This window comes from Mirounga leonina, unplaced genomic scaffold, assembly GCF_011800145.1.
Source record: "Mirounga leonina isolate KUSES-001 unplaced genomic scaffold, KU_Mleo_1.0 Mir_151, whole genome shotgun sequence".
In the NCBI taxonomy this organism is placed as follows: domain Eukaryota; kingdom Metazoa; phylum Chordata; class Mammalia; order Carnivora; family Phocidae; genus Mirounga; species Mirounga leonina.
This window is the reverse complement of record NW_023270377.1, coordinates 71,810,832-71,826,165: the sequence shown is the minus strand read 5'-3', so window position 1 is coordinate 71,826,165 and position 15,334 is coordinate 71,810,832. Positions and strand designations below refer to the sequence as shown.

General features: G+C 40.7%; 1 protein-coding gene across 4 annotated transcripts in view; it reads right to left on the bottom strand.

Moving 5' to 3' along the window:
- The window catches only part of ACVR1 (activin A receptor type 1), a 126,727-nt gene that overhangs the window by 50,369 nt on the left and 61,024 nt on the right, over positions 1-15,334 (bottom strand). For all 4 annotated transcript variants that reach the window (XM_035007986.1, XM_035007988.1, XM_035007987.1 and 1 more), the window contains one exon: positions 8,266-8,339. In XM_035007986.1, the coding sequence (XP_034863877.1) occupies positions 8,266-8,332 (67 nt within the window). In that variant the 5' untranslated portion in view covers positions 8,333-8,339. The remainder of the gene's footprint in view (positions 1-8,265; positions 8,340-15,334) is intronic.

Here is a 15,334-nt window from a genome sequence, read left to right as displayed (position 1 = left end):
TACTGACAATCACGGGGATTAAAGAACAGGTAGAAAGTCAAACAAAATAGTTTAAGCCAATGCCTCCCCATCCTAAAACTGAGGCAATGTAAACCATGGGTGGCTACCTTCCAGGAGTTTTTCAGGAAAGGTACCATCTCCAGGAGAAAACGTAGACCCTCGGTCTACTGGACCACAGTCTGGCCAAGCAAAGGGAACTGTATGGCGTCTTCGGCACATGCTCTATGTATGCAGCCACTGTGAGCACCCACTAATGGCTGCTACTTTCTTACTGTCCCTTTAAGCCAGGGCCAAAGGTTCCCAAGATCTTCCTAAGAACCGTTAAAATGAAGCAGCCCCTCACCTATCCACCAAGTTGAGTCCCCACTGTCCTAAATGGCAGTCGGCCAGGGGCTGGTGTACAAGGGACAGGTGCTCCGTGGGCTATTTTCAGTCGCTATCAGCTGCATCAGGAGCCGCACATGCTCAGTAGGCAGGCAAGTCTGGGTTGCATTTCCAACTCCAGGCAGCCAAGAGACATCCACCTTTCATAGCTGCCAGGGCAACCAGCTGCTCAGTGCTCCTCCCAAGACGGGAGCAATGAAAACAGTATAACCTGGCCAGCCACCAGGCCAGCAAGCAAGCTGCACCTCGCATGTCACTGCCCGGGTTATTCTGAGCCGGGTTACTGACACTCCATGGCAACACAGGAACAAAGGGCCGGCGAGAGGGACTTAAATGTCCTGCAAAAGTTGCTAGAAAAGTCAGCAGCTCAGGCTTCTGTTTTCCTAATAAAAGTAGCAGTGGCTTTATTATTAGCTTATCATGTGCCCCTCCAGTGGCTGTTATATGTGAGTAATAATAACAAAGGTCTCCTCTTTGAACAAAGGTTCTTTTTTTGTTTTGCTCGCCACCATGAAGTTGCTATAGTTGGGATACCTCCCAAAATACAGCATGCGGGCCTGCCCCCCACAACACCAACACCGTAGGACTGGTTTTCCTCATCCGTTTACCTCTCACGTCGCCATACCCTGTGATCTGCTTCCAGCGTACAACTCTTTGAAAACAAACTGCCCCTCTGTAACCTTTCAATAGCTCTCACTGCCCTCTGGATAGGAGACAACTGGCTCAGGACCCCAGGTCCTGCCAGGCCAGTAGGACCTCTATCCCAACCCAGATCCCTTCTCAAGACTGCCCTGGCCATGTTGGGACTGCCCAGGTGGTGTCGTCTGTCCCCCGCCCCCACAACTTCTCTGGTTGAGGCCCTTCCCTGGGCAAGAAGCCCTTCTCAGTCCTTCCTTTGCTGCCCTAGTGCCTGTCGATCCTGCCAAACCCCGGCTCCCTGGACTGCTGTCTCCAATCCCAGCCCAGTGTGATATGGAGGCCCTTCCTGTTCATATCCCCAGTGCTGGGCTATAACCTTTGCCTTCTGCAACCAGACTGTGACTCCTTGGCAGCAGGAACCACTTCTAGTTACGGTGACATCAGCCGTGCCTACCGGCGTACTTGCGCGAACCTATCAAAGATTGTAAGATTGTGCTGTAACGGACTCTCTTTTCCCAAAGTCAGAATAAATTCTTTGAAAGATGTGCTCTTATCTCCTCAGCCCAGATCAGTCCCTCTTATGTAAGTATCTTTTTTATATTATAATAACTATAATTGTAGCCAACATTATTTATTCATTCATTTGTCAAATACTCATTGAGCACCAACTACATGCCAGGCGCTGTCGTAGACACTGGGGATACAATGAACACCGCCAAGTTTGGGCCTCCTCCTCCACTCTGGGCCTCACTTTGCACGTTTTCCCCACAAACTCCTCACAGCCACCCTATTGCTGTCTCCACGTGCCGCTGTGGGAACAGCCCGACAGGTGAGGTAACACATGCACACGGACACACAGGAAAGCGGGTGAAGATGGCTCATGACAGTGTTTGCTTTTGTCTCTCTGCTGAGAAAGGCCTGATTCCAATGCACGGCCCAGAGGTTCCCTTCAGAAGACACTCCGAAGGGACATTTACCTACCAAAAATTCACCCCAATGCTTTGCAAAACTGACACCGTGAAGCCTATGAACTAGGACATGGTGTTAAAGAGAAGCCGTGACTTTGTGACTCAGCATGGCAATGGGCAGTATGATATACACAGCAGAGGAGTCTGATTCCCAGCCGGACTGTGGGCATCTTTTTTTTTTTTTTTCCACTCTATTCTTTACAACTTTCCTGAATGGATACATCCAAACTGGCTTGGGGCAGGTACCGGCATTTAGAAGAGGAAATAAATGCAGCAAAATAAACAAAACAAACAAACAAAAAAGGCCACTCCCATTCCAAATCACCATTCGGTTCCAGGCAGAGGTGGGGATTTTGTTTTGTTCTGTTTCAGGTGATTTTCACCACTGCCTTCCCAAGACAGATTTAATTCTTCCCCCTATTCCTCCTCTCCTTCCCACATCCCCCCAGTGTCCTATCCTCAGAAAGTCTGTGCTCTGCTCTAACCCATAACAAAGAATTAGATGCCGCATTACCGTGGATCTAGTAACCCCCCCCACCTCCCCGCCCCAGTCTGCAGAGCTCAGATTCAGCTGATTAGAATCAGGCAGCAGCTGTTCCAGTGTTATGACCAAGGCTGAGGAGGCACAAATGTAAACTTCCCTATTCCTGTCAAACCACTGGCTCAGAGCGAGAGAGGATGGTCAGGCTTCACGAACTTGTGAAAAAATACAAGGCTCGGGGCCAGCTCTGCTGCAGAATACACAGGGCAGTTGTCAGAGTTTTGACCTGGGGGCAGCAGGGATTTCCGGGCAGTGAGCTCCCAGGAGCAGACTGGAGTCACCTTTTTTAAACCATGGGTCACGACCCATTCCTGGGTAGGGACCCATTCCTGGGTAGGGAGATCGATGTAGTGGTTCAAGACAAGATCTCTTTCTTTATTTTTAAATAAAATAGAGCCAAATAGAATGGAACAAAAGAAAAGAGAGAGAGAAAGAGATGGGGGTACATTAAACATAGTAAGAGTAACTGCTGTTTTCTTCATGAGTTTTTTTTTGTTTCAGATGTGTGTGGGTCCTACTCTAAAATGTTTCTAAATGTAGATGCACTGGGTCCAACTGTAAAATGTTTCTTACTGTGAGTCACAGTGAAAAGTTTGGAAGTCACTCCACCCTGTGTCTTACAGGATCCTAGAACTGACATGAGTTCTGAGTAATTATGACTGCGCCATATAATCATTATCTGTGGAAGCTGGCCTGAGGTCATGCTGGGCTGCAGAAGGAAGTTCCGAGGACGCCGGGTAATAGTGTTCGGGGAGTTACAAAGTAATTCTTTATTGTGTCTTGTTTTCCTTAGTGTTTCTTTCTGAGAGCAAAAGTCACATATGTGACACACCTACAAATCTCCTGCTTCACTAGCTTTTCCATAAAGAGGCGATGGCATTCATCTTCTCATTCTTGAGACCTGTCTTCATAAAAGAGAAGCCCACGGGGCGCCTGGGTGGCTCAGTTGGTTAAGCGACTGCCTTCGGCTCAGGTCATGATCCTGGAGTCCCGGGATCGAGTCCCGCATCGGGCTCCCTGCTCGGCGGGGAGTCTGGTTCTCCCTCTGACCCTCCCCACTCTCATGTGCTCTCTCTCTTTCTCTCTGTCTCAAATAAATAAATAAAATCTTTAAAAAAAAAAAAGAGAAGCCCAGAAGCTACAGCACTGCCCTCTCACTGTTGACCACAAGGAAATCATTTAACGAGCTTGGATCTTGGATTTGTTTTCACATCTGTTCAATATTTGACTTAGATTGAATTTTTAGAGTCTTCTCCACACCCTACTGCTACTACCCTCCTCTCATATAAATACACTGAATATTGGATGTGGCTTTAGTTTAACTACCCAGAGCTGAAACAAACATTTCCCAAGAAGCAAAAGCTCAAAGGCAGCTTTGTCATAGTTCACCTTTCATCAACTAATACACCATGATTCTGTTAGATAAGAAAATCTAACAACAAAGAAGCAGTATCTTAAAAGTATGTCGCTCCATCAGATATTTACAGTTTAGGTCCTAGGAGTGAGTGGCAAATAGCTCACTATATCTCATCTCTCTCCCCAAAAAGTCTCTCATTTGATGATGTATCCGTGAAAAAGATTTTATTCTGAACAAAAGGGATAAATTATAGTAATGAGAAACGAGAGCAACCAACTTAATACAGACATTTCTTGTACATTCATTCACCCCTTCAAGAACTTCCTGAATCTTCAATAATGAGAAATTCAAAGAAAGGCTTATTCTATTCTTCTCCCACAGTGGCAAAGAGGGGCACCTTTGTGGACCCTAACAAAAAGTCTATTGACGTTATCCCCTTCATTGGGTAATTGGGCTGGAAAGTCTGAGTGGCAATGGCTTCGGAAACAGTAAAATCAAGTCAGCCCACAAAATAATTTAGAATTTGCAATCTTCTCTAGGACAGGCCAAAACCTCTCACAACAAAACTCTGCAAAAGTCCAGCCCTTGTTGCTATAATAAAATCAAAACTATGGCTCGCAAATTTGATAAAATGTGGGTCATCTTAGCTTAGAAATATTTCTGAAGCAATATTCCATTTTAAGTATTTGTGTCATGGATGTCACCTGCAAATGCTCTCTGGGATAAAGGGAAAGCCAAACATGGAGGTTCTGGAACAAAAATGGACTTTTCCCCAGTGGCATAATCGTAGTATTAGAGCATGATTAGTTTTATTAATGGGAAGGGAAAGGAAGGATATATGGATAATTAGGACTCAAGTGCTCTTCTCGGTAAGAGCAAATAAAACTCTTCCTGCAGCTAGAGTTGTATGTATAATGAACATGAGAAATGAATATTGGTATGAGAGATGAGAAATAAAAAAACACAAACCCAGGTGAAGGAGCCTGATCATTTGCTATTACAAGCTCTCATCTCAGCTCTCAAACACACTGGACTGAGCTGGATTCTAGCATGCACCAGATACAATGTGAATGTGGATGTAGCTAATTTAAGGGACCAAAAAAAAAAAAAAAGTCAAATTCTGAAGAAGACTGATAATGACTGAAACTCTTGAACACCATTCCTTAAAGTACATTACACCTTTTGTTGGCTGTGTAGCCTTAAGCAAGAGTTTTAAACAATTCAATGGCACATCTCCCAAAAACCTATCTCATGAGCGTAATCATGAGGATTATGGGAAATAACATAAAAAACAGCTCAACATTTGGCACATATTAGCCACTCAATAAATATTACCTATAATCATCAGAGGTACTTACAGTAGGCAATATTTTCCAAACTTATTTGGTCTTTTTTCCCCTGGAGTATTTAGGATTCCATACAACTTGAGAGATGTTCTAAAGCACACTCATACTAACCAAACCCTATCAAAATCAATGTTTGGGACCTATTATTTGAAGTGTTAACACTATTTCTAATCAATATTTAAGAAGACACTTGGGAATAATGTGGGAGACAAAGGGGAAGAAGTTTTGCTTGTTTTTTCTTCTTTTTTCCCCACTGAGCTAAAAAGAGTACACTACCCAACAAAATATATTAGAACTAAATCTCTATAGCTTTCTTATTTATGCCCCAGTAATGCCATCTAGCTTCACTGAAGCACAATCAATAAGGTGCCACAGCTATTCTGCAAACATCAAACATGGGTCTTTTCCTTTTAAACTTGGGTCTAAAGGTCTGCACTAGACAATGTATGGGGCTAGTATAAAGATTTTAGTTAACTACCCTATTATTTACCTCTTTTGGTGAAGTATTTTGTACTTAACATTTGCTTTATGACTAATGTTGAATATATTAGAGTGCATTACAATTAGGGGTTCTCAGTGTGTTTTTTTAATTCCTAGTAAATATACAAAAACAAAGAGTCTTTTCATAGAATATGCTGTTGACAGTTAACAAGGAGTTGAGTCATGGAGGGAAGACAGGACTAAGGCAACTGTTATTATGATTAGAGCACTCTAGGCTGTAGCACTCACTGGATATTCTGGTTGAAGAGAAAAAAAAAAGCTATTCCAACTAAAGGATGATGTGTCCTTTTCCTTCCTTGTAAACATCCTAGTGGTGGTGGTATATTAAATAGCAAAACTTTAGTGGCAATCCATTTCCACTTCAGCCAGACGGACTTGTTTCATTACCTATCTTCGCTGTGACATTAGAGGGTCATTTGCTGGATTCTTTGGGCAGCTTAAGAGCTAAAAGCAGGAAAAAACAACCAATGGCACAGTTGCTAATACTGATTCATAAATGCCCTTTTCCCCTTCTCTCTTCTCCATTCTTTCTCGACTTCTCCATCTCTATTCATACCATATTTCCACCTCAATTGGTCTTCCACTCTCTTTCTTTTCAGTCATGCTCACAACCACAGTTCCACCCATGATATCAAATGAAACCAAAAGGAACTGCTTCATACCATAGAGAACTGATACTATACCTAGGGAAGGGAAGGAAATTTGGAAGGACTTTATTCCACCACATTCTGTAGATTTTTTTTTCTAGTTATCATAGTGTTTAGCAATTACACAGCGGAGAAAAAATCCTGGAAACTTGCCTGTTATGTCTCCAGATATTGTCAAGTATTCCTTGGGGAGGAAAATAGCCCCCAGGTGAGAAATATTAACCCATCAATTTTTTCCAACGATTAAATTCTTATTAATTCCTACAACTTAGGACTCAACCCCTCCTCTGGTTTAAACACCTCCAATTCTTTTAAACTTACCTAGCATAGGATCCTTATTTTATATCTTCTTGGCATGAAAAACCTGCAGCATTATTGAAATGTTTTTAACAATACAGCGTAGAGCAGAATCTAGACTGTGGATACCTAAATTGGTTACAACATCACTGTCCACTAGAAATTTAATGTAAAGTCCATTACATAATATTATGTCATATAATATTAGATAGCATAGGAGAAAACCCAGATGACCTTGGGGACAGCAATAACTTTTTAGAGGCACAATTCATGAAAGAAATAATTAATAAGCTGGACTTCATTAAAATTAAAAACTTCTGCTCTGTGAAAGACAACAAAAGAGAATGAAAAGGCAAGTCACAGAACGGGAGAAAGTATGTGCAAAAGACTCATGTGATAAAGGACTGTTCTTCAAAATATACAAAGAACTCTTAAAACTTAAAAATAAGCAAATGCAACAACCTGATTAAAAAATCGGCCAAAGATCTTAACAGACACACCTCACCAAAGAAGATATACAGATGGCAAATAAGCATATGAAAAGATGTTCCGCATCAGATGTCATCAGGAAAATGCAAAATAAAACAACAAGGAGACACCACTACACACCTATGAGAGTGGCCAACACCCAGAACACTGACAACAGCACATGCTGGTGAGGATGTGGAGCAACAGGAACTCTAATTCATTGTTGGTGGAAATGCAAATGGTACAGCCACTTTGGAAGACAATGGAGGTTTCTTAAAAAACTAAACATACTCTACCATAAAACCCAGTAATCACAAGCCTTACTGTTTACCCAAAGGAGCTGAAAACATGTCCACACACAACCTGCGCATGGATGTTTACAGCAACTTTATTCATAATTGCCAAAACCTGGAAGCATCCGGTATGTCCCTTCAGGTCAATAGATAAATTATGGTACATCCATAATTAAAAATATTTTTAAAAATATTAAAAATATTTAAAATATTTCTATTTTTTTTGCTAAAAGAAATGAGCCATCGACCCATGAAAAGACACGGAGAAACCTTGAGTGCCTATTAATAAATGAAAGAAGCCAATCCAAAAAGACTACATAATGCATGATTCCAACTATATCTTTCTAGGAAACACAAAACTATGGAGGCAGCAAAAAGATCAGTGGTTGCTAGTTTCAAGGAGGATGGAGGGAAGGGATAAACAGGTGGAGCACAGAGGATGTTTAGGACAATGAGATACTCTTTATGATACTATAATGTTGGATACATGTCATTATACATCTGTCCAAACCGACAGAATGCATAACACCAAGAGATGCAAACTATGGACTTGGGTGATAATGATGTGTCAGTGTAGGTCCATCAATCATAACAAATGTACCACTTTGGTGGGGGATGTTGGCAATGGAGGAGGTTCTGCATGTGTGGGGGCTAGGGGTATGAGAACTCTCTATACCTTCCTCTCAATTTTGCTGTGAACTGAAAACATAACTTTAAAAAAATAAAGTCTTGACAAAGGGGGAGAACGGAGGAGTATTAAGTATGATAGTATTAAGAATAAACTGGTTTACAGAGAGCCAAACAATACCCAGTGAGCCACTTACCTTCCATACTAGGGGAAGGGAAAGCAATCATCATCAGCACAGGAAGAATCATCACTCCATCTACCATTGTACAACTGTGGAGGAAAAATAAGAGATAAAAGTAAAACAAAAAATTTTAACTGTAGGATGACAAATTAAATTAAGCATACTATCTTCAAACTGCCATTCAAGGCCTTTCTTACAAATCCCCCTCACATATGTCGCCTTATTTCTTGCTAAATTTAAACATATACCCTTTACACAGATCTAAACAAATCATCTTAAGGAGTTAATCAGATTTACTTCCTACTAGTGGCCACTCTAAGGTGACTACCCTCTTACAGAGAACTCAATAGGGACATGAAAAATTCTCAGCTATAAGACTAAGCATTCTCGGAGAATTTTAAGTTCGAATTTTATCTTAGCCTATGAAATGCAAAATTGGCACTAAATTTAAAAACTGAGAGGCATGAATAAACTGTTGTAACATGATGTTAAAGATTAAGTGACTGAATAATTCAAGACAAATTACTGTGTTTGAACCTTACTTCTCCTTTAAAAGAAATTAAAAGTGGAGCATTATCACACAGCCCAAGAGGGGACCAACAACAACAACAAAAAACCAGGGGTGCCTGGCGGCTCAGTCACTAAGCATCTGCCTTCGGCTCAGGTTATGATCCTGGGAGTCCTGGGATCCAGCTGTGTCAGGCTCCCTGCTCAGCAGGAAGCCTGCTTCTCCCTCTCCCACTCCCCCTGCTTGTGTTCCCTCTCTCGCTGTGTCTCTCTCTGTCAAATAAAACAAATAAAATCCTTAAACAAAAAAATAAATACCTACAACTTATCCCTCATCTATGGCAAAGCAATGCATTCTTACACAAACCTCAAATTTAACAAAGGATACATACAACCAAGACAGCAAGAAATCATGTAAGTTTGTAGTATATCAAAGTATACAAATGAGAGAACATAGTTACCTGATATAAATTTAAGGTTGATACTGCCCTGAAACTACATTAGCAAAAGCTCAATTTTTCTAAGTCAAAGGACTACAACAAAGAACGTTTCCATTTAAATAATTCCTGCAAAATTTTGGGAATATGATGAGTTTGGTTATACAAATTCTTTATTACAAGAAATAATTTTTACAAATTAAACCTTTGACTAGTCATCAATCCGCGGGACACCATGCTTCCCCTAGCCACAGGACTTCTGTGGAAGCTGAGAAGCTGTGCCTTTTTCCTTAAATGCTACCCTCCAGCACAGGGTGCTACGTACCCCAACACACACAAACATGCATGTTCACTCACACACTATCATCCTTTTTCTGGTACCTTCTACTCATCTTTTTGCTTCCTATATAGATATAACCTTCCTGGGGAAGCTCTTCTACCCTCCAGAAAATCTCAAGTTACTTTGTTAGCGGTCTTATTTAACCATGTTTCTTTATAACTGACACTTAATTTGATTTTTAATTATATAATCATTTGGATGATTATTTGATTACCACCACAGATCTTCTAAGGTCCATGATAGTAAGGACTGTGTTTGTTGTATCTTTATCATTTTTGGTTTTTCTTTTTTTTTAAGATTTTATTTATTTATTTGAGAGAGAGAGAATAAGAGAGCACAAGTGGGGGGAGGGGCAGAGGGAAAGGGAGAAGCAGACCAGTTAATTCAGCTATTAAAAATGGTACCTCCAGAAGGAAAGGGGAAAAAGAATGTAGAAAGGAGAATGTTCTGGAATAAAACTCCTGGTCATATTTTTTTTCTAAGATTTTATTTATTTATTTGACAGACAGCGAGAGAGGGAACACAAGCAGGAGGAGTGGGAGAGGGAGAAGCAGACTCCCTGCTGAGCAGGGAGCCCAACATGGGGCTAGATCCTAGGACCCTGGGATCACGAACCGAGCTAAGGCAGACGCTTAACAACTGAGCCACTCAGGCGCCCCTCTTGGTCATATTTTAATTTTAAAAAAGTCAGCATGCTAAAGTCCCAATTTGAAGCCCTAAGGATCTATTCCCAATTTTAAAATACGCTAAAAAGAAAATACTGTTTTTAAAGGTAAATTTTCAACTATCCTGCTCTCAAGTATTTTTGGCTAAGAAGTTTCAGATATAAGTTGGCAAAAAAAGAGGGACTGGTAGTGGGAAAAGGGAGTAGCAAAAAAATCAATAGTTCAGGGATGCCTTACTCCAGTGGTTTTCACACTTTTTGGTCTCAGGATAACTGTATAGTCTTAAAAAGTATTGAGGACTCTAAGCAGCTTGTCATTGTGAGCCATATCTATCAATATTTCCTCTACTAGAAATTAAAACTGGAGAACTTTTTTAATATTGCGTTTGTTTTAAAACAACAATAAACACACTACCCCGTGTTTTATAAATTAAAAAAAAATTATTTTCTCCAAAAAAGGTAGTAAGAAAAGTGGCATTATTTCCCATTTTTGTAAATCTCTATATGTTTAGCTTAGTAGAAAGCCACTGGATTCTCATGCATGATTCTGCACTAAGTCTGTCACGCCATATTGCACTGGTTAAAGTACGTATAGAAAATACAGCCTCGGGCGCCTGGGTGGCTCAGTTGGTTAAGCAACTGCCTTCGGCTCAGGTCATGATCCTGGAGTCCCGGGATCGAGTCCCGCATCGGGCTCCCTGCTCAGCAGGGAGTCTGCTTCTCCCTCTGACCCTCCCCCCTCTCATGCTCTCTCTCTCTCATTCTCTATCTCAAATAAATAAATAAAATCTTTAAAAAAAAAAAAAAAGAAAATACAGCCTCACACAGATATATATAAGGACCTCGTGGAACTGCTGAGAAAGTCATGGAGAGTCCACGGGATTCTGGACATTTTGAAAACCACTGCCTTACCCTTCGATTGATCATTCCTTCTACCATGCCATACCAGATAACCAGATGGCACCTGATAGTTTAGGATGCACATTTACCTGATACATGACAAAAATGTTACTGTTCTACAGGTATAGAAATCTCAATTTCTCTAACATCAAAGAAGTCAGCAAGTCTAATGGTCAAGGAAGAAGGCATTAGATTTTTTTTAATGCAGGAATAATACTTTATGTACACAACTAAATACTTCTTAAATCAGACATAAACCTATGATAAAAAGGTTCTCAACTGTTTATCTACTTTAGGTTGAACCAAAATCCTTATGCAATGTTCTAAGGTCAAAATGCCTAACTGAAAAATCATAGGTTACTGGGGATTACATCTATTACTTAAAGGATTCAGAGTATAAATTCTTGCCTCTAGTTATACCATCTCCTTTCTGTTCTTGAATAAGGCCTTCCATCTCTAGTAATTGATCTGTCTTTCCTTCAGACACAAAGAAAATAGCTATTCAGAAAAAGGGTTAGGGACTTCCCATCTTAACTAAGGCACCCTCTTTAAATCAGCACCATCTCTTACAATGTCTCAGGACTACTCTCTTGGGAGATAGAACAGTCCCATGATAGTCTACTACAAAAAGGTATATCACCAGGGCAGAAGAGAACTGCTTTCCAAATCCCATGGTACTTTTTAAACTCCACTTATAGACTAGACTGATTTCCAGTTAAAGAGCTACTGTTTAGCTCAGCTTCTAACATGTGTGGGCTTGAGACCAAGTTTGGCACTTCTTTTGCTCATCACAATTTTATAGCTGGATAAAAACCATAGATATATTGCAATACATTACCCCCCCCCCAAAAATCAGAAAACATTTTGATATTGGTCACAGAATAATCAAGAGTATAATACACTTCTATATTCAATTTTTGGAACTCATATTAAACAATTTAGTCAATAATCCACTATTAGAATAAAGGATATTTCTAAAACCTAGACTTAAGAACAGATAACAACTTGTTATCTATAATGTTGGGGATAAAGGAAAAGTTGTAAGATGAATTAAGATTCTTCACCATCAGAAAAGTCTACAAAATATTCATTGTCTAGACAGCCTAAACTCATTTGGTTTGTCCATTTGTTCAACACATAATTTACTGAGTACTTATTCAATAGGGATTTTCTCTCCTCAATTCAACTTCTAATAATCTCCAAGTTAGAAAGAATCTTAAAAGACCAGGTTGGAAGCACCTGGGTGGCTCAGTCGGTTGGGCATCCAGCTCTTGATTTCGTCTCAGGTCATGATCTCGGGGCCCTAAGATCGAGCCCTGCAACGGGCTTCATGCTCAGTGGGGAGTCTGTTTGAGGATTCTCTCTCTCTCTCTCCCTCTGCCCCTCCCCCTGCTCATGCACACTCTCTAAAATAAATAAATAAATCTTAAAAAAAAAAAAAAAAAAGACCAGACTGTACAGCTGCCCCTCCCAATTTTAAATGACTTGGGTTGTCACTACTTTTCCACAGTTTTCTTCTTTATATCTCTATATGGTCTATGCTATTCCTTCCATAAGGAAAACAAATATATTCTCTTTAATATAAAAGGTAAAGGCAAAGCAAGGAAAAGGATTAAGAGTAATTCCGTTTTCTCTTAGTTATCTGTCAACATTACATCATTATCATCCAACAGTAGCGGCACATACTAACCAGCCAGACACTGTGCTTAGAGATCATATGCGGTATCTCATTCAATCTCTCCCCAAAACACTCTAAAATAATACTCGCATTAATCCCATTTTACACATAAGAAAATGGGTGGGTAGAAGTAACTTGCTGCTCAAGGACACAAGGTGAAGCTCAAGACCATCTGACCTGAGTTCAGGTCTTACTCAACCACCACTCACAACCTTCGTTGAACCAACCAGCCACAGTTTAGCAACCTGCTTTTGTCACCCTTAACGTTTTATCCAAGCTTCGACACATTCTGTGCTTTAACCATCTTGATTTTCCTCTTAGAAAATAATCTTTTACTCATGGTTATTTGGCCACCTTTCAATCATGCCCTCATCCCATCTCTCTAACCTCAAAATTAATTTCATATGCTCTGCAACCTCAGATTATCTCCCCGATCCCTGAAAAAAAGATCTTGATGTGAAAGGAAAACCAAGCCACTCTGATATTATTCATCAAGTGGTTTCTACTTCCCATCCCCCCCCATCCCACTCTCCGGTCTTGTAGCTCGCATCTCGAAATAAAAACAGAAATTAGTGTCAGTCAGGCACATCTGGGACAAAGTTAGATCTAGTAAGACAAATTCTAGACATAAAACTTTGAGGGAAGATATACTTAAGACAACCACCTCCAAGGAGGACAAAAATCGTCCATAATGTACCAACAGTTCTGTCTCTTCTATGCTCAACAGGCAGAGATAACCCAAGGGCAGCTTGCACCAAACTACCTGGGCCCGTGGAAGGGGTGAAAAGAGACATGAGCTGTCAGTTACAGCTGGGAAAAAAAAAAAAAAAAAAAAAAAGGCTAAACCAAAGCCATCATACCATATAAGTCAGGGTCTTTTCTCCAGTTCACAAATGACCTGTGAAATATTTTTAAACACCACGCTGTGTCTGAACTGGCAATGTGTAAGTTGCCAGGGCTTGGTTTTATATAGACTTCACTGCCGCTGGAAGGTTTCTGGTGGGGTGTTACTTTCAGAATATTAGCATGTAATTTGATCTTCTGCGATAGATGAATACAAATAGCTTCTTGGACAAGTCCTATAGAACTGAAACCCAGCCCCTGGATCAGTTCATCCTGTAGTTAGAGGAAATAATTACAGATTATTTCGGGAAAGAAAGGGTTTTGACTGAAAGAGTTACACTACAAACATTCCAGCTGTGACAGATGGACCCAAGATAAGGCTCGGAAAGGAGGGGAAAAGAACAATATAATCTGCAAGGGGTGGGGGTGGGGGGGAGATGAGGCTTAATTGAATGAAAACAAGTGAAAGGTTTAAATTAGGCTCGCATGTAGGAACCAAAGAGAATCCCCAGTACATTTATTTTAATTGTTGTATACAGGACAAAACTGACTTTGCCGCACCCCTACCTGATCTACAGATGATGACTGAGCAAATCTTCTGAGATTCTGATGTTGTGATCACCCACTGCATGCCTTACCGGTATCGAAAGACGAGGTTTTATTTCGACACGCTTGACTAGATGGAAACTGTCCCTCATTTTCCACTTCATTCCCTCTGTATCAAATAGCTGTGGCTCTCCTGCTTTGTCTCTTCATAGGACGCCATCATCTCCCAGCTGTTTTGGTATATTCTCCTAGGCAGCTCAGGGCTCATGCCTCTCCCTCTGGTTCACAAATATTTTTTCATAAAATTCACTCATAAATTCATTTTTTTTTTTTTTTTTTTACCTAGTGGTAGGAAGGACCCTGTTATTCCCCACCCCCGTAACTCGTGGAATTTATTCCATAACTATGGAGTCCACCTAAAATCCCACTTCCTCCCTAAGTCTTCAGTCAGGTGCTGCCTCGGCCCCGTCTTCTCATTTCTAACTATGCCTGAAGTTTCCCCTTTCACCTAATAGTGCAGACCTTTCTACCCCTCCAATTAACAGACAAATGGTGTTTCAGGCACCGACCATCTGACACAACTGTCCCAATTCTAAGACGAATACGGTTAACCTATAATAATTTAAAGGCGGGTGAGGCGGGGAGGGGGGTGAAATAAAAAATGTCAGCATCAGGGAGGTATCTCTCTCTCCTCTTTTTTTTTTAAATGGGAGACACCAGAGCATATTTCTGTGGAGGTATTTAAAAAAAAAAAAAAAAAACTTTATACACTAGCTTGACCAAAGCCTTCCTTCTCATCCACGCTACCTACACGCTCAAGCCCATTCCTGCCTCAGACCTTCCCACCCCCACCCCTACATTATATTACCCTGCCATATCTTCTTGATAGCACTTAACACTGTGAAATCTGTTGCTGATTTATTAGTTCATTGATTTTTATTATGTTTCCCCCTCTCCCACTCCTCCTTCCCCACACATCAAAATATAAGTAGCATGAGAGCAAAAATTCTACCTAGCTCATGGCTACATCACCATGCCTGGCACATACCAGGCACTCCATATAAATTAAAACACATTAACTTTAACTTCTTAGTCTATGCTATACTTGGGTTTAGGTGGGAAGAGGGAGGTAAGGTTTAAGGAATTGTATACAGGCTGGCAAGGAAATG